The 24,045-nt window shown below is 41.7% G+C and overlaps 1 protein-coding gene across 2 annotated transcripts in view; it reads left to right on the top strand.

Annotated features, from left to right (window-relative positions):
* acsf3 (acyl-CoA synthetase family member 3) overlaps window positions 1-23,264 on the top strand; it is a 28,225-nt gene extending 4,961 nt beyond the window's left edge. For both annotated transcript variants that reach the window (XM_041052157.1, XM_041059853.1), the window contains 7 exons: window positions 3,023-3,177; window positions 3,935-4,080; window positions 8,926-9,023; window positions 9,181-9,307; window positions 18,694-18,828; window positions 18,983-19,094; window positions 21,758-23,264. In XM_041052157.1, the coding sequence (XP_040908091.1) occupies window positions 3,023-3,177; window positions 3,935-4,080; window positions 8,926-9,023; window positions 9,181-9,307; window positions 18,694-18,828; window positions 18,983-19,094; window positions 21,758-21,872 (888 nt within the window). In that variant the 3' untranslated portion in view covers window positions 21,873-23,264. The remainder of the gene's footprint in view (window positions 1-3,022; window positions 3,178-3,934; window positions 4,081-8,925; window positions 9,024-9,180; window positions 9,308-18,693; window positions 18,829-18,982; window positions 19,095-21,757) is intronic.
* Window positions 23,265-24,045: the final 781 nt, after the last annotated feature.

Genomic DNA, 24,045 nt, shown 5'->3' with positions numbered 1-24,045 from the left:
TAGAAGTGCAGATGCACGTGTTTGCCAGTGTATGTGTGTTTTTGTTTGCATGTCAGGACCTCTACAGCTTAATGGCAGTGACGGTAGATGGAAAGAAAAGGACGTATGTACCTGTCAACATGGGTATTGCTACACTATTATAGTTATCAGTATTCAACTGTTATCCCTGACCTTGCGTACCAAACCACAAAACCCCTTCTCTCACCCTCAGAAAAAAAGCCTTTATTCTTCTCCTCCTGAAGTTACAGTACATTGATGAAGTGATCGATAGTCTGCCTCTTCTCTCCCCTAAGATCTCTGAAGGGTAGCCTAGGCAGCAGAGGCCAGAATTGATTTTTGCTGATTTCGCCTGGAGATAGTGGCAGAAATTTTCAGTCCTGGAATTGTGATCCAGTAAATCGCAGATAAGTCTATTTCAAGTGTACTGTAGCAGACTGACAGGGGCAGATACTCCCGCTGGGGTTCACACAGCACCCGTCAGATTTTGTTTATTTGAATCCCCATTGCCTACTTCATCACAGCAAGTACTATTTTGATTAGGCATGAGGAAATTATTCATTCAGAAAAAAGTTAAACTCAATTGTAATGTCACAGACATTGTTGAGATATTTAATAAGAGGGAGAGATAATGCATCAGTTCATTGTGTTCTTACAGGTAAAGACGCTTTATTAAGTAGCCTGATTGATGGAGGCATTGCTTTATACTTTTAAAGTATACCCACGTCTTTTAAAGTACACTCACATCTGCCTGTTCTATAATTCAAAGTCAAATTTGATATCTCTAAAGTAATATTTCATACACCAATGGTTCAGGTTGGACCAGACTTGGGGGCATGAAGCATTTGACAGTGTTTTGGCTCTAGGGATGGCAATTTAAGTCTCGTATACACTAGGCTGTCGGTCATCCACCACTTTTGTTCAGACAGAAAAATCTCAGCAACTATTGGATGAATTCCTGTGCAGTTCTGTACTGACATTCATTGTTTCCAGAGCATTAAGCCTAATGGCTGCGGCGATCCCCTCACATTTACTATAGTGTCACCAGCAGGTCAGACTTTCCATTTATCCTGTGACATATCTTAACAACTACTAAATTTATGGTCTCAAAATGTGGTACAGACATTCATGTTCCCAAGAGGATAAATCGCATTGACTTGTGTGATCCCCTGTTTTTTCCTTCTAGCGCCAACATACAGTGAACATTTGTGATTTTCAGTGAAATGTCTCAACAATGATCACTGAATTATTGAAATGATTGCCATGAAATCAGAGACTAAAAGAAACTGGTTTATGCCTAAATAAGTCAAATGCATCAGTGTTTAATTTTGTTTTACTACAGGGTACTCTCACGAGTAAACATGAGTAAAAATCTCACCATGCATCAATGCCAACTTTTGACACCTAACAGTTTTTGATACTACGGACACATTGACATTCAACATTCATCCTTCTCAAGAAGAATTGGCAGTTGTATTGGAGTCCCATGTTGAGTGTAGGACTGAGCAGCTCATGGAGTTGTTTAGGATGCAGGCCATGGCTCTGGGTTCTCACCACATCCTGTCCCCTAGGTGGAGGCCAACTCTTTGACAGACATAAATTGCCTTCCTCTCCCCTCCAGACTGGGCTTGGTTGAAGCGCTCCACTGCACTTGATAGACACCACCCAGAATGGTCAGGGCACACTCAGTTAATAATCCGTCTCTCTGCATAAAGTTTTTATTCTGTATGTGCACAGGTGAACTGTGAACACCCACACTTTTTACATCAACTTGTAATGATATTGTGAGAAATGGCATAGGAAATTGATTAGGCTGTTGACAAGTCTTAATCATCACAGCCATGTCAGTATATTTCAGTTATGTTTGCTTATTAGAAGCAGAGGAGGAGAGAGGAAGAGAAGTTAATAGGTAATAGATTAGCGGAGTCTACGACCAGGTGCCTCAAAGGAGAAGTGAAAGGACGAGTTTAGAAATTTCTGACACATTAAGAAGAATGTGGTGGTACTATAGGTGAGAGGGATGATGGGAAAGACTGCATCTTCCTGTGTGTGAGTGTGTGTCAAGGTGTGTGTGTGTGTGAGAGAGAGAGAGAGAAAGAGAGGGTGAGAGAGAGAGGGCAACTGCAGAGGCAGCGAAGCAGGAAATTACGAAATGGAGAGAGAAGGTAAGTGAATGTGAGATAGGGAGGGAAGGGAAGAGGGGAGGAAGAAAGATGAAGGGAAGATGCAGGATCAGAGATGAAAGTAGAGAATGAAAAAGAAGCACTTGGGAAATGGAGGTAGAATGAAAGAAGAAGAAGTGAGGATAAGTAGACTGAGAGGGGTGGGGAGACAGCTGGGGAGGAGCGTTTGTCTCCCAGGGGGGGAGACGGAAGTTAGAGAAGCTATCGTTCACCTTCACTTAATTCATGCTGTCGTCCCATCCTCCCATCCTCTACGGTGATGTACCCAGACTACTGCGTGTGTGTGGGATGAAGTGGAGTGGGCGGGGCGGGGTGTGTAAAATGGCTTTGTCCTTGAACAAGTGAGTTTATGTGATGTTTGAACAGTATTTTTATATGTGCTTTTACTTCACGATGTACTGTATGTTTATGTCCATCAGCGCCCGTGTTTGTGTTTACAGCTTCTGTAACGGCCAAAAAGCACATTTGTCAAAAGTAGCCGTACAGAAGGCCTTTTAACTGGCCCGCAGCAGGGCCCCATAGCCGTCTGCTGTTTTCCTCCCCCTGACCTTTACAAATCTTTTTTTTTTTTCCCTTGTCTTTTTTTGGCACTATGTTGACAGGTTTAATATAAGGTTGCTGTCTGGACTTTACTCTGCCATTTACATCAAATAAAAGGGAAAAAATGTCACTTTTTTTTCTATCACATGCACTAATGGAATGACTCTGGATGTAATAATTTAGTTTGCATGGCCCCATCCATTAGATACACCACTTTCCTTTCCGCCTTTCCTTATCTGCCTCTTCCCTCTTCAGTTATATGTTGTGCTTATCTTTCTCTCACTCTCTCTGCTGCGTTGCAGGTGTGGGAGATGCTGTTGAGCTCCAAGGTTCCCATGGTTAATGTGTTCATGGCTGTGCCAACTATCTACTCTAAGCTGATCCAGTACTATGATCAGCACTTCACACAGCCTCATGTCAAGGACTTTGTCAAAGCAGTCTGCAAAGAAAGGATCAGGTACTGGCTGTGGGATCAAGGACAGACCGCTTACTCGTGGGTAGATGTACTTGTGGATACATGTATGTATGTGCATATATGGACTGGTGACAAATTAAGGAAACAGCAGTGATAAATAAATGGGGAAACATAGAGTTTGCTCCTCACAGGGCACAAAGTGTCATTGAAGGATGATATGATTATGAAAATGATTAATGGCCCTCACAGCTACCTGATCTGAACCTGACTGAACCTCCAGTTGAGCTTTTGTGTCAGACAGAGCTGAATAAGGGAACATCTTTTGGAAAAATGGTGTTCATCCCTCCAGTAGAATTTCAAAGACTTACAGCATATGTGTCATGGAGGAAGGAAGCTGGTCCACAGGCTTGTGTTTCCCTAACACCTTACAAGGACACTTTGTGCATATAAATCAGCATTTTATTGCCCCTTTATAATTTATGGTGTAATCAGTCCCATTTCAGAGATCTAACAATGTAATAACACATTACATTGTGCGATTAGTTTTTCTCAATATTTTTAACATTGTTAGATGTTATTTGTGCGGTGTCTGTAGTCTTCCGTTTTAATGCTTTTTCAGATTTTCACAGTTATTTCATAAACTTTCAAGGCCAATATTACCCAGATTCCCTATTAAGTACCAGTCCTAGCAGACATTAAATTGATGTGTTTCACAAAGTTTTTTATGGCGTAGTATAACCTAGAAATTTGTTATTTGGAGCCTGGAATGTTCCTTTCATGTCTGGACCTCTCTCTCCAGGTTAATGGTTTCGGGCTCGGCCGCTCTCCCTCTTCCTACTCTGCAGCGCTGGGAGGAGATTACAGGACACACACTGCTGGAACGCTACGGCATGACCGAGATCGGCATGGCACTGTCCAACCCTCTTAAGGGCCCACGTATCCCAGGTACACAGGTTTCACTGACTGGATACACTTATACACCCACACACACACAGACTTTTATGCAGTATTGAAAAACAAATACAGGGCGAACAAGTAAACATAAGGTAAAAGGTCATACTCAAACCAGCTCTGTTTCAAAGCAAGTTTGTTCTAACTCCCTCACTCTGATAACAATAATGTCATGCAACCCCAGCTGTAAAAACACTAACAGCACTAGCACAGCTGAAAATGCAGATCTTGGTCTTCTTCCAAGCAAACTGTGGTGAGGTTATAAGTCAACTGTTGGATCAACTGCAGGAAATGAAGCCAGAACACAACGTTTTTTAAAAGACAGGTTTCACATCTGATGATCAGCAGATACTCAGTCTTCAAGATTCTGTCATGACAAAACAAACAGAGAGCAGCATGCGCTTTTGACTAGCATGAACACCATCACTCTTAGCCAGGTTACTGAACCTCAGTCTAAAAAGAGGCCATGTGTGTTTCTTTTGTTGGGACAAGGCTTTTAAAGTCTGAAAATGCTGCAGCATCATTCATGCTGATTTAGTTGTTGTGCTCTCCAGCAACATTGTCATTACCATGTCAGTCAAACTCAGCATAGTTTTAATATCAGAATGTCATGGGCATATTTCTTGACAGGAATTGTACAAACAGTGATTAAAAAGTGCAGTCCTTTACTTGCACTGCAGGTTTGCAAATAAAATGCCACTGCTCTAACAACAGTGTGTTTAATTGAGCCATTATTCTGCACTTTACACCAAAGAAACTAAACTGTTGGTCAGACCACACGCTTAGTAAGTTTCCTCTTCTTTATTACATATCTCTCAAATATCTCTGATATTTTTCGACCGGTCACCGGTTTGATTCTGTATTTTAGCTTCATGTGTTGTGTTTTGATCATAGGACGTTTTCTCTGGTGTGATGTCGGGTAAAACCCCATGATCCCAGCAACACCTCCCTCACAAATGCAGAAACAAAGGCATGGTTTGGAAATGAGGTCAGGCTTGTGGTGGTTGCTTTCTTCTCTTGTCTTTTCCTGTCCTCCCCCCTTCCTCTCTCTCCCCACCTTCTCCTTCCCTTCCTGTTCCCCAGCCAACTCTTCCTTTTACAGGTAAAGCTAATTAGCTTGCGAGTGGATGGGGTAATCCTCTGTCTGCTGTTTTGTTTGGGCATTGTTTTGTTTGTTTGTCAGGTAATGTTTGGCATAAACTGAACAGGCTGTGTTTGATTCCTCTCAGGTGATTATTAAGAATGGCTTCAAGAGGTCTGTGGTTATATTGATGTTTCCATTGCAGCACAGAGACTTGTGGGAGATGTGTGTATGTTTGTGTGCTTGTGTTTTTATATGTAGGTGTGAGTGTATGCTGGCCATGAGCTTGTGGCTGTTTGAGTCAGTGTGTTCCTGTCTTGTCTTTAAGTAGGTTAAAATGGATCAATAGCAACCGCAGGAAACACTCTCAGAAGAGAAGTGGAGTGGAGTCGCCCTCTCTCTCCCTCTCTTACACACATTCACTTTCTTTTCCTTCTGTCCTCCACCAACTAAGCAGACAACTCAGCTTTTAATACACCTTATTGACAGCAATTTTATTAATAATTTTCTCCAGTAATTGCAACCTCTAGCTGGCCTGATTTGGCCGTCTAGCTTATAGTTCAGGAGCCTTCCAGATTAACAGTGTGGCCTTTCAAGGTCATATTGACCTTTTTGAGATGTTAATATGTGAGATTAGTTCATCCTAGATCTTTCTGTTTCATTATCTTCTCACTCTGCTGCATCTTTCATCTTTTTTGATTCTTTTTCCTCCTACCTTGCAGCCTTTTTTTGTCTTTTTACCCACATAAAAAACAGAGACAGCGTCACACCTTCCCGCCCTAAGTCTGTCTTCCTCCAGACGTCAACACTTCCAAAGCTTCATGTCATTTGAAGCCTAAAATTATGTAGTCCTTCATTAACTTCTTGGAAGGATAACTGTAGAGCGATCCTATGTCCTTCCTTTGTCATTCTGACTCCGCTCCACACAGGCCTTTTCCCATCCAGCATGTTGCATTTATAACCTGCCTGCACTCTTCAAAATAGCACTCAATCTTGTTGAATCATTGAGACCAGAATGCTACAAGTCTCCAAAATTGCTCAAGCTCCCAATGCGAGAGCAACAAAAAAAAAAAAAAGAAAAGATGATAGAAGAGGGTGTAGAAGGGCACTGAGATTCCCTGAGTTGAACCATAAATGGATTTTGGAGACCTTGTCATTGAGGGAGGGGAGTCTTTTTTTGTCATTTTGTAGATGGCAGTTTTTTGCTGGACTTGGTGAAGAACTCAGATTGCTCAGCCTGCACCTCTTCACCTCGATCAGAGGACAAGAGGCATAGAGACTGAGAGATTCACCTTTTTTTTGTTTGGGTTTTGTAATCTCGCAGGTTTGTTCTAAAGGACAATTCTTTTGTTTTTTTTTTTAGACTTTGGGTATTATTTAATTCGGATCGCTAATGACATTATAGTCAGCATGTTGAATTCTAAGATCTGGGAATGTGTAAAAGTAAAAGAGAGCTGTGCTTTTTAGTAAAGGGAAGCTGTTATTCCAGTGTGTAGGCACTCTTTCTATTGCAATTATCCTTTAAAGAAGCATGCCTTTGTAGGATCTTGCTATTCACCCAGCTTGATATTTGACATAAATTGGTTCAGCCCCGACAGCCTTCATCTAAGAGAGGTCCTCTTTTATTCAGGTGACCCATGATGACTAAGGGTTGGTTTGTGAAAGAAAAGTTAGTTTGTCTGACATGTTGTCCGACCATGTCAGAAATCAAATGTTTATAGTTGTTTTGAACGACCACACTCAAAGTCAACATAAAAGGCTGGCTGTCATAGAGAGACACGATATCATTTAAATACAGTTTTAATATCCATATTTTCAGACAGTCTCTCCTGGTAGACATTCATACTGTTGCACTAAGTTGTACACATGAGAAGTGACAGAAATAGTTGTGTAACAATTTTAAAAAGACGGCTGGAAAGAGAAGTTTTCAAAGACTCCTTTTTCACGTCTACACTGCTGGCTAATCACAGCATAAAAATTACAAAAATGGCATAAAAATGACAAAAAATCCACTCTATCCTCCTTGCTATGACTCTAATGAAAATAAGATACTGGAGCCACCCTGTGCTTTAGGTCTCAATTAACCTTGTTCACACTGCCCACAGCAGTTCAACATATCATTATAACTAGGCAAGGTTTAGCTTGTCTAACCCTTTGACTCAGGCTTCTTAGTTATCCTACTTATCCACTGAGTAACAGCGCAACAGCCTAGTTACTCTTGTGGTCAGTTGTGTTTTTTTCCCTGCTGGACTGAGTGCAAGTGATGATGGGCATGTGATAGACATTTCCAATCAGGACCGGAGTGGGTTAGATCAATATGAAGTGAGAGAATCACTTTTTAATTGGGACATGACCTGCTCTTCATTGGGAGAGCGGTGGTCTGTGAAATGGCATAATAGCTTTAAGGCAGGCGCACACACACACAGACACACACACACACAGAAAAGACCACTGAGGCCTTCTCTGTGTATCACCCTTGCACTTTTAGCTATAATTACTAACTCAGGAGGTCACACTTGCACACACACACACACACAAAGAGCCTTCAGGTGTATGTCAGTGCATGTGGGCAATTTTCAATTTGTGACACATAATTTTTTTACTCATTTCTTATTAATAGTTTCACTTAAATATTAGTGCAGCTCACCATTATGAACAGCAGTGAATGTTTTGACACATTTTTTTTGTATTTCACAATTTGTCAACTCAGTTATCACATTTTTGTGCAACTGTGCTGCAATAAAAAGCCTTGTCAAACACTCAGCAGTAGTTAGGAGTAAAGGACAGAGTTCTGCTGTACAGTCAGTGTTTTTTTTTTTTCAGCTGCAACTCAGTGTCATTTGAGCAGAGAGAGATACAGTAGATATATAGATCACAATGCCCTGGGGTGTATTCTGGGCCTGGTATCTGTTTTTGACAGTCTGAGACAAATGTCCAAAAATAGTTCTGTTATTTGGAGTTTACTTGATGTTGGTGGAAACAGCAGCATCAGTCGTTTCCCCAGAAATCCCCATTACTGTCAGAGTAATCTGACTTGTGGTGACTGAGACAAACAGCTTTTGGTTTACAATGTTTTTCAAGCTCAGCAAACCATTTAGTGACCAGTTATGCCCTGCGGACGGAGGTTAAAGCACTCCCACTGTGGTAGAAATCCTGCGCTAAAGGTTGATGATGATCTCTCCATTGGCTACTGCCCATATACAGCGCTTAACAAATTTATTAGACCACCACCCAATATAAGGTTTATGCCACAGTTGCCCTAGATTAATTACCAAAATCATTTTTTATGTTTCTGTAATGGTTAATACACCAGTATGTAGGAGCTCTTTAACCGAAATTATATTTTTAAAACTAAAATATAATTATTATTTTAATCCATGCATTTTCAAATTTACTGTTTTACAAAAAAATAGTAAAGCACATTATTATTTCTTGATTAAGATGTCAAATAATTGTGATTTACTTGCATTCCTGAACAGGAAAATTAGTTTTAGTGATTGAATGTTCTTGATTTTTCATTTTTTGACTATTTAGTTGTTTCTGTTTATTTGCCAAATAAATAACAATAACAATTTTAGTTTTAAACAAGTTTTTGAAAGATTTCTAAAATATTTATGTTTTCTCATTTTTATGACAGGTGGTCTAATAAATTTGTTAGGCACTGTAAATGTTCTTCTTTAAAAGGGACAAAAATTAGCCCATCTTCCCTTTGTGTTCATGTGTTTCTTGTGTGTGTTTCTGCTTGAATTTTTTAACAGGGGCTGTGGGGTCACCACTACCCAGTGTGGAAGTTCGTATTGTCATGAATAACACAACCAACACCACAATTGTTGAGGGCAATCACAGAGACACACAGGTAATCAACAAATGAATAAGTTATAAGCCAATTTATCTATAGATGGATGGAAAAAAGTTGTAGATTCCAGATTCTAGCTCTGGCCAATTTAAAGTATTTTAAATTGTCTACTCCATCTGTCTTGGTCTCTTCTTTTCTCTGTGTGCATATGCCACAGGTACGGCCAGGTCTGGAGGGTAAAGAGGGTGAGCTCCTGGTCCGAGGTCCATCTGTCTTTAAGGAGTACTGGAACAAACCCCAGGAGACCAGAGAGACTTTCACTGATGGTGGCTGGTTCAAAACAGGTACCAAACCCTTCTCTCCTCCTCCTCCCTTTTCTTCTGACTCACACTTCAGCACTCTACATGCACACACACATTCCCTCAGAGAAAGTAAATTCTGCCATTAATTGCATCTACATGAGTGGTGCTGTCACAGGGATTCACAGGAAAAATGTCGAACGATTTTTTTCGTCTGTGCTACAGACTGCACTTTCAGGGCTTGATTTTAAACACTTAAAAACCAGGAGTCCAGTCAAGGAAGGAGACACACACACTCAAATTGAGTATATGTGTACTGTATGCGTGTGTGTGCACACATTTTGGGGGACTATAAATGGACTATGTGTGTTTTTGGTGCTGCAGGGCATTTTTCCTCCTAAGTGGTTATGACTGCTCTGGGTCTTGAGGAACCAAGTATTGCTCTCTCGCTCTTCCTCTCGCTCTCCCTCACTCTCTGTCTTTAGTGTGTGTGTAGCAGCACAGAGGGAAGCTGTCAACAGAGGCTTTCTCCCCCTGCAGCCTAGCACTTCTCCCCCTCTCTCTCTCTCTCTCTTTCTCTGCACCCCCCCAAGGAGCCCTGGCTTACTGCAAAGCCACAGGTAGACAGGTGGTAGGTTGGCGAGGGGAAGGCTGAGGGGTGCACAAGGGAGGGCAGAAGCAATTGGTGCTTTGAATTGTTATGTAGACGACAGGAAATAAGAGCCAGAAGCAAAAGAGTGAGGAAAGAGCTGGAAGTATTGAGTTTAGAGATGTGGTGGTGGAGGGGTTGGAAAGAGTCAGCTACAAAAGGTGGCATGTTAGGCCCCAGGGAGAGTGGGGATGGACGAGGTAGGGATGGGGAGCTGATGGTGGTGGTGGTGGTGGTGGTCAGGGAAGTAGAGGGAAAAGCGGGGGGTGAAAAGCAGTAAGGAAGGAGCGAGTGATGGAGAGTGAAGCAGGGTGAGGCAGTGGGAGAGCAGGGCAGAGTGTGTTTAATTGGCTTTGCAGGCTGGAAGGACAGAGATCCAGAGCGCAGCACGCTGCTGTCACACTCCATTACAGCCACCGGCCACATAATGAGAGCCTGCGCAATCAGCTCCCCACAGACCGGTCCCTCAAGCCACATAGAGACACACACACACACACACACAGACAGTGGGCTACTCTATAGGAAGCTATCAGACGTGTTCCTTGCCCACCTACCTGCCTGTGTTCCCTCATGCCAAGTTAAACACACACACATACACTCAGTTGTCATTTTAATAGGAGCACCTTGCTTAAACTCACCTCTTTAACAAAGTTTCAACAAAAACTGAACATGAAAGCCTTCATGAAGGTAGGAGTAATTGCAGGACTTGTATTTGACTGCATTTATTTTAACTAGGTGTCTAGTGTATAGAGTTTGTGAAGTGAAAGGTGTTTTTTGACATCCACGGTTCCAGAAGTAGAAGCCATATTTTTTTTTTCTTTGTGCGATGTAGAGAGGCTGTTGAAGAATTTTCAAAGAACAACTTAGAAAAGATTCAACCATTTGCTAAAGCTCCAATTCATGTATTTAACTGGCTTCTTCTCTATAGCAGTGATGCCCGAGGCTCACAAGTATTGAGGTGCATGCTCATGTGGACAGTAAACTCTCACATATGTAACTGTTGTCCACACACACAAGCCTGCCATGTCCACACAAACTCACTCACTGTGCATATCCTGGAGGTGGGAGAAGTGTTAGATGGAGACTTTCTTGCACTTAACCCTCTCCTTAGCTTTCTGCCCCCCCCCCCACCTCTCACACTCTCACCCTTTTACCCTCACACCTGCTCCCTGTTTCACACTCCACCTTTCTCTCTAACACTGTCTCGTCCTCACACTCCATCTCTGACTTGCTAACTCTTGGCTGATCTCTTGTCACCTTCCCACAGAGCTTTTTGCGTGTCAGTTTTTCTACATCCTCCAGGATTTGACCTTCAGGTCATGGAGGGAAAATGAGAAATGTTCAGCACTAGACTGCGTTACAGGGATCTGACCAAGATGTACTGTTTTTGGACAAGGGATGTGAACGTGGCATGAGTTAACTTTTTGATCAAATTGTAAATGTTTAAATTAAAGATCGTGTAGCATCCACAGCCTCTTGCACATCTACTAACTTAACCACTGTGAAGTATTCAAGGTACTTCCCTGCCATGAATTGTACCTCCTAAGCACCAACTACGTTCAGACTGCAGCTTGAGAGACTCAACTAGGGCAAGAAAGTCCACTTGCCATTTATCAGACTAGTTTCTGACTTGAGTGCATTTTAGCTGAAACATGGAGAATGAGAAAACAAAGTATTCTTGTAAGTTTAAAGTTATCTGATGGCTCCTTAGACATACCGTATCTAAGGTTTACTGTATGCAAAGATAAGGTACAACAGAAGTACTGTGTTACAGGTACATTGCCTCTAGGTTAAATATATTTCATTACAGAGACTGTTTAAAAAAAAAAAATGCTAAATTGATTAACAGTGATCACCAGTGTTGGTTGGATGCCATGAATTGTTGAAATAACCATAACATATTGGTGGGATTTAACAAGACTGTTGATCAGTACCAATGCCTCAGAAACTGCTTGTAGTGCACGACTGTAGTTTTTCACCTACTGAATTTTGTGGGTTTTAAATTTAGGTTTCTGGTCCAAACTGCAGAAGGAAGAAGAAAAAAAAATAGACATTCAGTTTTACTATTTCTGCATGTCTACCCACCCAGTTTAGTTTTGTCATTCCAGTTGTGAAAATGTTAACTTCTCAGTTGGTTCTAATTAACCTGTCGAGTGCTGTTAAACTATTGCAGAAGAAAAGGTGTACCAAGATGACATAATTAAAAGAGTGCCAGTCAAACCTCAAGCAAATATAAACCATGTGGAAAATGTGATTGAAATATGGCATTTAGTTTGTCTCGTATTAATGTGAGGAAGGTAACTGTCTGATGTTTTTGTCTGCCACGGTTTTTGTCTCCCCAGTGAAACAGAACGTTTAGATCACATGCTTAATTTACATCATGATTTATTCACTGGGTATGTTTCCATTGCACTTATTTTTCACATTTTCTTTTTATCCAAAGCAAGATACACCTCAGGCTACTACAGTACATTCATAACCCAAAAGCTGCTTTTCTTTAGATCACCCAGCAGAACTGCATTGAGTTGAGTACAAATATTCTATTTGTACTGTATGGCTGACACAGAATGGAATTTGAAGTCTGAGAGGAAAATGAAACTAATAAGGGAGACTGACAGGCCAATATGAAAAGGAGGCAAAGGAGACATGGCCAGAGAAAAGTGGAGTGTAAGAAACAGAGGAGGAGTGTGAGTTTACAGGTGTCTTCTCTAGTTTAAGTGAATGGTGTGCAGCATGACTGGCAGCTGTATAGGGAAGCTGTCACCTTCTCCTCAGTGCTCTCTCTTACCACTTATATTCACAAACATCTCTGAGCACACTGGACCCCTCTTGTCTTTTTCAGCCCTCTTTTTGTTCTCTACAGTACAGCCTGTCTGCGAGTTGACAAGACTGCGAGCGCTTTGGTTGGTGGATTTGATGTACTCATGTAAATACAACAAGGCAGGGCCGTCATTTGGCAAAGCACGAGTGTTAAAACACATTTGATTGAGGATGTGTGTGTGTGTGTGTGAGTGTGTTTGCCTGTCTGTTTGCGTGCGTGTGACTGAGAGAGATGTAACCCCAGCTGTAAAGGTGAGCTTCAGATCTGCAGGGTAAATTCTTCACAGACAGACAGAAGTGTGGCTCATATCCTGCAGAGCCATCACTAGTCATTTGTGCATGGCTCCTTTGCTCCCAGCTGTGCTCTGCTTTTTCCTGCCTCCGTCGCTCTCTGCGTTCCCAATGTCATATTTCACCCCGAGACATGTCGTGTCCTCCTAACTCCAATGTCAGAACTCCCTGTGGGATTCACCAGCACCCCACCATCCCAGCACTTTGTTTAAACCAGCCATCCCTGTAACATTTACACCAAAGGTGTCAACACATGGTGGCTCTGGTTTTATTAACACCAGTTGAAGGCAAATCTAGTTAAACACTGCCTCATGTGAGCCACAAAGAGTTTTTAGCAAACTGTTGATGCAGCTGCCACTCTGAAAAAAAAAAGCCAGTTTTGTAGGAAATAAAATGTCTAGCCATCTTTGTTTGTTTTGGTTGTTTGTCTTCCTTTTCTGTCTTCCGTCATACATTCATCTGTTCAGGTCAAAAGCAGACACGAGAAGTACTGTAATTTCAAAAGCATCAATGGCAAAACTGATCTGAGTTTTGAAATCTGGTTTGCTCAATATGCAGGCTTGATAATGGACGGCTGTTTTCTGGAGTCGACGTGTCTTGGCTGACTATCAGATCTGTGTGATTCAGTGCAGAGTAGGAGCATGTAAACAGCAGTTAAGTAGTTGGCTTGATGAACATGACAGATCTGAGACAGACATCAATCCCCAAGTTCAGCTTGTTATCTGCTGGTGGAGAGGCAACCCAGCAAGGAATATAATCAGCAACATTAACATAAAGCAATTCACGCTCCTTTAATTGCATTATATTAAACAAATTAGATCAGTCATCCAAGTGCAAAGTGCTTTCTTGTACGATATTAATTACTAAAAAAGGAGCGGTGACAAAAGTTAAAGATGATAAATAATGTCAGAGCTGAGATTTTACTGCTTGGCTGTCTGTTATTTATCCTCATTAACTCTTCCATCTAGGCATCGGGGCTTTAATGTGGAATATTAATATTCATATATGCTAAGTGTTTACAGTCACTCTGAGAAGAGGCATGACTCACATTTAGACCTCTGTCATCTTTGTTCAGATAAGGCTTTCCTCTCCACAGTGGTGGAGGGCACTCAGCTTTAACCCACGGTGTGAGAGTTTAGGTTGTGCTGAATGTGATGAAAGCCTGTGACTCCACTTGTACCTTCTCGCAGAGGAGAAGCATCTCCTCATGAGGCTCACTTTAAACACTTTAGTGACGCTAGCGCAGAGGCGTGCATAAACACAACATGACTGTCAAACAATTTCTCTAAAATGTCAACTTTTGTGAAGGTAAACACTTTTGAGTTCGGTTGAAGACGGCAGTTCTCGAAACTGTTTAAGTGGGTTTTAAAAAGTTTGTAACACCATGCCTGGAGATGGTACACAGAATACTACGCTGTAGTTAAGTGCATTTATCTAAAATTCAAAAGACAGTTATCACCTACGGAACATATGCAACCTTCACAAGAGCTGTGGCTAGTCAGTCAGAGTTGTTTGTTCAGTATCTTTTAGAGCTTTGGTTGGTTGGACCTGTGAAATTATTAAAACATTGTATGTGGTATTACATTATGACAATGATCTTAACTTGATTTGACTTCCACATTGTCTAGGGTAGCCATGGCAACACAGAAGTGTGCTCTAGCCTTAAAAGATCAGGCTCTTTTTTTCAGGCATTGAAGGATTTTGTCAGCCTTAAAATGCTGTGAAGGGAAAACAGGAGTTAATGAGGATTTCACATGACCACAGGTATGAAAGACAAGATTGAACTTGATTCACCCCAAACAATTGTGCAAAAGATTACACATCTGCTTTGTTGTTGTGAAGAGATTCAAATTGCTTAAATTTTCATTTTCAAGTAATGAACAGACTGAACAGTTTTGATCTTTTTGATGTGCAAGTGCTTAACATTTATTGATTATGCTGATTCATTATTTCACTCCAATTATAATGGGAATCATAGATCACTGGCTTCAGAGCCTCTCAGTCCCGCTCTCTGGGAGGCAAGTGTGCCAATATGTGTTAGTGTAGTTTTATAATAAATTAGCCCATATCATTAAAGAGTTTTCACTTTTAACTACCCTGGGTTGCCTGGAACAGGATTTTTTTTTGGGTACACCCTAACGTGGATTAAAGTGTTTTTTTACTTTTTCAGACTGTTGCAGTGTGAGTGGGAGTGTGCAGTGAAAGTGAAAGCCGAAATGATAAAATGAAGTGAATGTTTTCATATTATCACTCAAAGTGTGCACTTTTCAGGAAGCTCCATGCCAGCCACATCTCCAGGGTTGAGTGGGGTGTGTGCACAAAAACAAGTACATGGTACTTAGATCAAGGTCAGACTCAAATCACATTCAGTTACAAACACTCATATAACACTTATTTCTATCCATTTCAGTGACATCAGAAATCTGTTATGGGGCTTGAAGGTCCTGACAAGTGAATAGATGACTTCTTTCACCTCCACAAAAACAGCTTTTGTGCATTTTTAGTTTCCTCTCTCCTTCCCCAACGCCTCAAGCAGCCATGCTAGTGGCAGCAGGCTGAAGTGTTTTTGTGGCATTGGCCTTTGTCATATGTCACACTCTGCCCTTTTCTTTCACGCATTTTCTGTCCACTTTCTGGCCTGTCCCCTGTCATCGCAGACAGTTCATAGTTCGCTTCTTTTTTTTCCTCCAGTTTGTTTAGTGTATTATTCTTGATTTACCATGGAAAATGTCAAGAATTCTACCAATCCAGGCTTCTTTGATTTAAAAAATGTGACAGCAGGAGTGAAGACCAATCATTTTTGTGAATAGCAAATACCTCTAAAGGAAATTTTTGAGTTAATCTGAAAAATTGCTGTAGCTAGAATTATTAAAACTGTTGATATCGTCTGCACAATGTTGTTTTTCCCGTTAACAAAATGATAATTAATGGCTTAAGATAATTTAGTGTTGATTTTCTTCCATTTCAATTACACTGTAACAGAATGTTTTCTGCCGAGCCAACTAATGTCATTTTCTTCTTTTCTGAAAGACGTTAGAGAAGTTTTCTCTGCCCTCCATCGTCGGTTAAAGTCTTGATCTGTTTTTATTTCTTTCTTTTTTTTCACACTGTGTGCCTTCACTTTCTTTAATGCCTCAGAATGAGATGAAAGCCCAGTGCAATTAGGCTTCTTATCGTTTTAATTAAGAAAGCCATTCGGCCATATCTGCCTCCAACGCCATAACACATAATGGCGGAGAGTCTCTGATGCCTGAAGTAGTGTTTGCGTTCATGTGTGTCTGTGTGTGTGCACACATACAATATATGTACGTGTATATGTACGAGCGTGTGTGTGTGTCCTAGTAACACAGTTCCCAACAATCTCTCTCCCGCCCTTCTTTCCTCTTTTATCAGTCTGTGTTCTCCAATCACTATTCCCACTTGTGCCTCTCTCCAAACATGCTGTTCTATCCCTTGTTATTTCCTTCTCCTCAAAGAGACAAGGTCAGAGTCCTGTATAAGTACTTCAAACTCAATTCAAGTATGTTGTCTGAGTGTTTCTTTCAAACCCTTTTGTCAAACATTGCCTCATTAATCCCATTTCCTTATTCTATGCTTTAACATTTGCAGCCAGATGGACGCATTTTCTGATGTTTTTATCTGTTTCAGCTCGTGCATGCACACACAGGGCACACTAACAGCTTATCAGTGTGCATGTAAACTGCTCCTTTCCCCATATCTATTTGCATAAGATGAGAGAGCTACATGGCTGTAACCAAATTATTCCAACACTTTTTCTCTTTTACCCATCATCCAAAAGAGGAGGAGAACTACCCTGTTAGAGGTGTTAACACCCAACCAAGCTTCTCTACACTCTCTCTCTCTCTCTCTCTCTCTCTCTCTCTCTCTCTCTCTCTCTCTCTCTCTCTCCCCACTCTCTCCTCTCTCCCTCCATCCTCCCTCTCCTCCTCTGTTACCCTGGCCTATCAGTGCGAAGCAGTGGTCTGTGAAGAAATTCCCAATATCTAAATTTACACACTGTATCAATCTTGTTTAATAGACTGGAAAGCTTATAGCCGCCGTGGCAAGCTGGCAGAGAGGGCAGCGGTGATAAATTGTCGGTGTGCAGGCGACAGCCGCCCGTGATGTATAATGAAATATTTATGATTTATCCCAGCTAATAAACTGAAATGAAGTGCGTGATGTATGGGAACAGATGGGCCCTCTATTGATGCTGTGGCAGAGAGGCAAGAGGGGAAAGAGGAGACGGAAAGATAGGTGGAGAGAAGGAAACAGGAGATGTGATGAGAGATGCTCCAGATGTAGCAAGAAAAAAATGGAGGGCAAGGATGGGAGTTTAAAAAAAAAAAATTAAAAGCGTGGTTGTGTGCGTGTTTGGCTAACACTGGAGTAGGAGAAGCTGAAGAAGTGGACAAAAATGTAAGATGGATAGAGGAGTACAGGGTTAGAAGGAACAACAAATGAGATTAATTGATGGAGTAGAGGACTGACGGAAGATGGCAGTAAAAACAGACCACCGTCAGAATGTAATCCTTCTCCTCCTAATGCTTCATTGTGCTGATTGCAAGTAAGGCAGCGCTAGTTGTTTTCTTTTACTGATTCCATATTTCAGGTGTAGACTTTTTCCTGCCGTGGTGCCTGCAGACATGCACAGCTTAACCTGGTGGAAACATTCCTGGCAGTGCCAGGATTTTAGAAATGCTGAATGCTGACGGCAGCACTCCATATGAGAGTATTATCAATTTTCTCAACTTACTCTTAGCAGGAAAGTGAATAAGCATCAAACTATTCCTTTAATAACTACCCACAACTCCCTGTGTGTATTTTTGTGTAAGTGTGGAGCGTAAACCCTTCCTCAGATCATTAAACTTGTAGATTCCCAGAACAGTGCAGATGTAGAGTCCTCCATGTCCTCAGTGTTACTGTAACTACAGCCGCTCCCCCTATCCCTGGCCTTTACTCACCTCTCTTTACACCACCTTTGTTCAACTCTTCAACCCTAACCACAACAGCGTCACACATACAAACCCACGCACACATCCGTTCCCTCCACGGTCCCAGCTGTGGGCACACCACCTGTAATAATCCAAAAGGACACCTTCCTGTTTCTTCTCTTCTCCACTCCTTCCCTCCTCTGTCCATTTTTCTCTCCCTCCGTTTCTCTCCATTCATCCATACTGACCCATTTCCTCTGCTCGTCATCCCCAGGCCCAGCTGAGCCCCTCATCCCACATACTGTACTCATCCTCCCCCACACCTGTCTCCCAGACACCTACGCCTGTGTGCGCGTGAGTGTGGGGAGGGTGTGTGTCTGGAGGATGTGGGGGAAACTATCATCCATCCACTGCACTCTAACTTCCTCTGGCTCAAACACTCACACCTTATATTCAGCCAAGTTTACTTACCCTACATTCCTTGTACCTAGTCACAAAGGTGAAATGATGCTGGTTTTTTTTCTCAGTTAAACTGATTTTCACTGCGATCGTTTTCTGAGAAACCCAAAATTTGTTGGGGTTTCTGCTATGAGAAACACAAATTAATTTCATAGATTTTTAAAATCAGTCCATCCATACCTCCTAATAAACAAGAAATAATGAGCCATAAAAACATGACTGACATTTTTTTTTCTTCTCATTAACCACCCTCCTCTCTCTCCTTGTATATCTTTTAGGAGACACAGCGGTCTATAAAGACGGTGTGTATTGGATCATGGGCCGTAGTAGCATTGACATCATCAAGAGTGGCGGCTACAAGATCAGTGCACTCGAGGTGGAGCGTCACCTACTGGCTCATCCAGACATCGTAGGTAAGAGTGCTGGAAAGGTTCGGTCGGTAGGTAGTAGGGTAGTAGTTCACTTTTCATAGTTCTGGCTCTGTTGTGTGTAAAGGAATTTGAGACTCAATATTAGATTTTGAGCACCTGAAATTTAACAAAAACCTGCCTGATTTTAACTTTGCAGATGTGGCTGTGATTGGGGCCCCAGATGCCACTTGGGGTCAGAAAGTCACCGCAGTGGTGCAGCTAAAGAAGGGGCAGAGTATGACCCTGCCAGAGTTGAAGACCTGGGCAAGGTACTGTGACTTTCAGCTAGATATTTTCTCCTTTTCTAGTCACTACCTGATGCTTAGCTCTCCAGTGAATTTTGTGCATTATCGCATGTGTACTTGCTTTCAGAATGATGCTAGAATCATGCCACAATCTGGTAATAGATTATCAACTGACCCTTATGGGCATGTTATCTTTTTTTTCCTCTGCAGAGATTAGGCTACAGGGTTAGCCACAGGTTATCACGATCAGCAAGCTCCAATTTCTTTGTTCACAGGCACTAAAGTGGGAAAGGTGCTTCCAAATACAGGGGAATAAACCTGCATCCTCTAGTCTATGGTTAACAACAGTACTTTGTTAAAAAAAAACGCAGCCCAGGCAGGGTTGCCCTCCAAGAACCTCCAGAAGAAGAGTTTATTATTGCTTTGAATTTGCATTGTAAACATTGTAATTGGACTGTTTACTTTGCAGTTGACAAGATGGAGAATAAAATAATGGTGGCTGTGATAAGTTGCCAGGACTTTCCTATAGTATTATTAACTGCTGTGCGGTGTTTTGGTGTCTAGTAAGGCATATAAATAATGGATATACTACTCTAAACTGGCCTTCCTGGATCATATTTTGTCTCACAAGTACCTAGAACAACATGCCCACACCAACACAGCTTCTTGCATTATTTTTTTTTTTTTATAACACAGTGCTGTTTTTGGTCTGAATGACCAGTAAGGATGAAGTCACTAACCACCGGACCACCTGCCACCTGTAAAAGTGCTTTGTGGCAGCAGGTGGACTCCAGCCCGTACCACCAGTGGAGACTGTGACCTGAATAACTTACAACCAATCCATCATCCTGAGTTCACAAAAACAAGACACAAAAAGAGCACCATATCCCATTACTGCAAAGGAGTGCTGACCCTGTCTTATTACAGTGATTCAAGTAGACAATGTCCACAGCTTTTTGTGAGTCCTGTGGTAAACAAATCAAGGCCCCTAATGTGGACTCTGCAGCTCTCCCAGCAGTTCAGCACACTTGTCCCCAGTGTCTGGCCCTGAAGCCCTCAGGTCAATAGGAAGGGATGTAAGAGAAGGAGAGGCAGAGATGGACTTAACGTGGGAAGCTGAAGGAGAGATGGGAGATGAAAAAGAGAAAGATGCAGGGGAAGCAAACAAATGGTTGTTACGGCGGGCTTTGTCTTCCAAGCTAACAGGTTTTTTTCCTTCCCCTTCTAAATGTCAGTGGAGTTTATTTTGTCTATCGTGGACAGTTATGGCAACATGCAGCCCTTTCACTTTGACTTTAGGCACAAACACCCCACTTTCTTCTTCTTTTCCCCTTCTTTTACTCTACCGCTTTTCATAAAATGTGGTTTCATTCATCTTTCCACCACTTTCTTCTTCTTTTTGTCTTCTACACACCACCATTATTTATTCACATTTCTGAATTCTGTGTGTGTGTGAGAGAGAGAGAGAGAGAGAGAGTGTGTGTTAGTGACATATGTGTCCATATGGTGTGGGTGTGTTAGGTCCTACTGCTGTGGTTTGCTGGTCCAGCATCAAGGATTACTACTGCTGCCTGTTACCCAAGATAACACACACTCTCTCTCTCTCTCTCTCTCTCTCTCTCTCTCTCTCTCTCTCTCTCTCTCTCTCTCTCTCTCTCTCTCTCTCTCTCTCTCACACACACACACACACACACACACACACACACACACACACACACACACACACACACACACACACACACACACACACACACACACACTTACAAATACACACACAGTGTTTCCTGCCACGGGTGCTGCCAGCGGACAGGCAGTGCCAGCACACAGCCCACTGCTGAGGCCAGGGTGTAGAGGAGAGAGTGGAAGATAAAATGAGACATAAACAAGTAGATGGATGCTCACTCTTCAGTGCCCTGGCTTCAGCTGTCAGTCTGAATCTCTATCACACCCTTTGCGCCCCACACTGCTTTGAACACGCACACTCATGCACACACAAACACAGTGCCCTGCAGAAACTGGTGACACGAGCAAGCCCCATTACAGAGATGTGTATGTATGCACAAATACTTGCTCACACTTTACTCACTGAGTCAGAGAGACGGAGACATCTGCTGAAAGTAGTGTTTGATGGCAGCAATATGAGTCATTATGCTCACTCGCACAACAAGCATGCACACAGAAACACACGCACACACGCACAAACAAACAAACAAACTAGGTTAGAAGATAATAAAAAAGCTCCAGGCTTCAAGGCTCGACGTAACAACCATGCACTCAAAAAAACGAAAAAAAATAAAACACTTTTAATTATCCCAGCCTTCTGTTTTCCCTTTTATTATTTGTTTTTTTTTTTTTATTTCATCTCACAGTGATTATATTGTTTTGTACGAAGGGAATTGTCTGTGTCTAGAAGGCGAATTGGGGATATTAGGGAGGAGAACCGCGGAGTGTATGAAGGACATTTCTTTCCTTATCTCGACTACTCTGCCACAGGGCTAGCCTTTGTTTTGCAGTTGTTTTCTGTTTTTGTTTTCCTTTTTGTTGTTGCATGTGTGTGTGCGTGCATGTTCCCAAAGTTTGTGCATCCGTCAGTGTTATGTGTGTCCCTGTGCATGCTTGTATTAGTTTAGCCTGTGTGTTTCTGCAGAAAACAGCCATCAGTTTATTAACGCTAGTGTTTATTGTAGGGAACACATGGCGCCCTACACCATCCCCACGGGCCTGGTGCTGGTGGAGGAGATGCCAAGGAATCAGATGGGCAAGGTCAACAAGAAGGACCTCCTGCGACACTTCATCCCGTGACAAGACCACTTTGAAAAATATCACCAACATACAGGTTCCCGGTCACTTCCTGACTGTTTTCATCTGGTTCTTAGATCTGACTAACATTGCAGACAAATGTACAGAGGGAATACAAAATAATGGATAAACACATCAGGGAAAATGACGTAACCTCTGAGGTAACATAATCACAACAACAAACGTTGCTGCAAAGGTAATTCTGTTTTGTTGAACGTGAATTTTGCCAAGCGTTCTTTATCAGTTACTGTGTAACAGAGGTTTGGAAATCAACACTTTAATGTGCAATATTTGAGGCAGTATGAAACGGAGTTCCATTAGGAGCTCTGTTTAGGACAATATCAATGTGTGCAACTACATTTATCAAGAAAAAGTCAAAATTATATGTAGCAGATTCAAAAATAGTGGTTAAATTTCAAACTAACCAACAAGGAGGTGACAGACTTACAATATGTAAGAAGTCGTCAAACACAGTTAAATGGTGTGCAACCTAATACGACCCACTTTTGTAGGGTTTGCAACTGTAGCTGTGTCCCAGTTCCATATTACAATACTGTATGATTTATGGTGATGTTTAGACTATCTGGTATGTTCACACTGGAAACATGACGAAACTAAGTATATTCACTCAATTTTTGACGATGGTCTTGATGAACACTATTATTTTACAATGTAATGTACAAAGGAAATGGGGATGTAATGTAAATAAATTGCAGGTGATAGCAAGACAGCTTTTAGAGAAGAAAAAATTAAGTATAAAATGTTTGGAAAAAACATTTTGTTTTTTCTTTACAAAGTTCATTTTACTGTGGCACTTTTGGTGCAGTTTGTGGATTTTGTTGTACACTAATTGCAAAACAGTGTACATAGTTTTTAGTATAGAACTGGGACAAAACATTTGATACAGTTACTTCAAAGTCAATATCCTTGTTTATGAAGTGTCTGCACCCAGCAGAACTGTGGGATACACTGTTCCATCTGCCTTAATGAGTTAGGAACAGCTAGTGTATTCTGCTTTGGCTCCTGATGAATAATTCCGCCTACCCTGAACAGGATGTTCAACTGTTCCAATAAAAATACTTAAACTCAGCGGTCTCTATTGGTGAAGAGTAGCTTTGAGTGCTCTTATTGGTATATTCAGGTGTTTTATTGATGACAGTGGTGTAATGATATAGATAGTAAAGAATGATGATTTTGTTGATAGGAGTGGTGTGACCAGAATCAAAAATCACGATTAATTAGCAGCAAACAAAAATAAAAGACGACGTGTTGGTAGAAGAGGAGACACTGACATATGATCAGTGAGAAATATTGGTTAATATTAATTTCTTAGCTCTTTACGCACATTGATACACTTGAAATGTTTATTTGAAAATTTAAAAAAAGTTTTTATAAAACTTAAATTAAAAAGTGTTTGGGAGTTATTTTTGTTTGCTACTTTCTCATAAGCCACAGCCTTGTTACACTTGTTTTCTCTGTACATGTGAGTGTGTGTGTGTCTGTGCAGCTGTGGTTACACAGGTGTGATGAGAGCCTGAAGGCGGATTCTCTAGCAAGGCACAACACCGCAGCTGGATGCCCCGCACTCCATCTGACTAACCCTCTCGTTCCGCTCGCTCTTCTCACCTCTCATCCTTTCTCATCTCCATTTCTCCAATACTTCGCCTCTTCTGTCTTCATCACAAGTCAAAATAGATTGCAGTGGCACCGGGACCAACTTGACTGTGAGACTCCTTTTGAATGAGCCCTGGCGTGCTGCCAGGATAGGCAGAGAGTGCATGAAGAGATGAAAGAAAAGGCACAGAGAGGAGGAAGAATATAAAGCAGGACTGTCAGAGAGATTGGAGTCTTAACAAGAGCTGGCTTGAGAAAGTTGATGGAGGAGGGGATGAAAGAAATGAAGATGCAAAAAAAAAGTCAGTGTAGGGTTTTTGAACGAGTGATATGCAAAGGATATGAGATAAACAAAAAGGGGGAAGAAGAGAAGGAGGCACTAAAATAAGGTTGAGATAAACAGTCGTGATGAACAGCCAGGGCACTGAAGATGGAAAGAAACACAAGTGCAACCTCCAGCCAATACAACCTCCTGTCCGCACACATACACACACTCATCCGCCCACAGTCACCAGAGACCTGATTAAGAGAGCAGAGCTATCGATCTGTGGGCTGGCAGGCT

The sequence above is a fragment of the Toxotes jaculatrix genome, chromosome 1 (assembly GCF_017976425.1).
Source record: "Toxotes jaculatrix isolate fToxJac2 chromosome 1, fToxJac2.pri, whole genome shotgun sequence".
Taxonomy (NCBI): domain Eukaryota; kingdom Metazoa; phylum Chordata; class Actinopteri; family Toxotidae; genus Toxotes; species Toxotes jaculatrix.
This window is presented reverse-complemented; position numbering and strand designations above follow the sequence as displayed.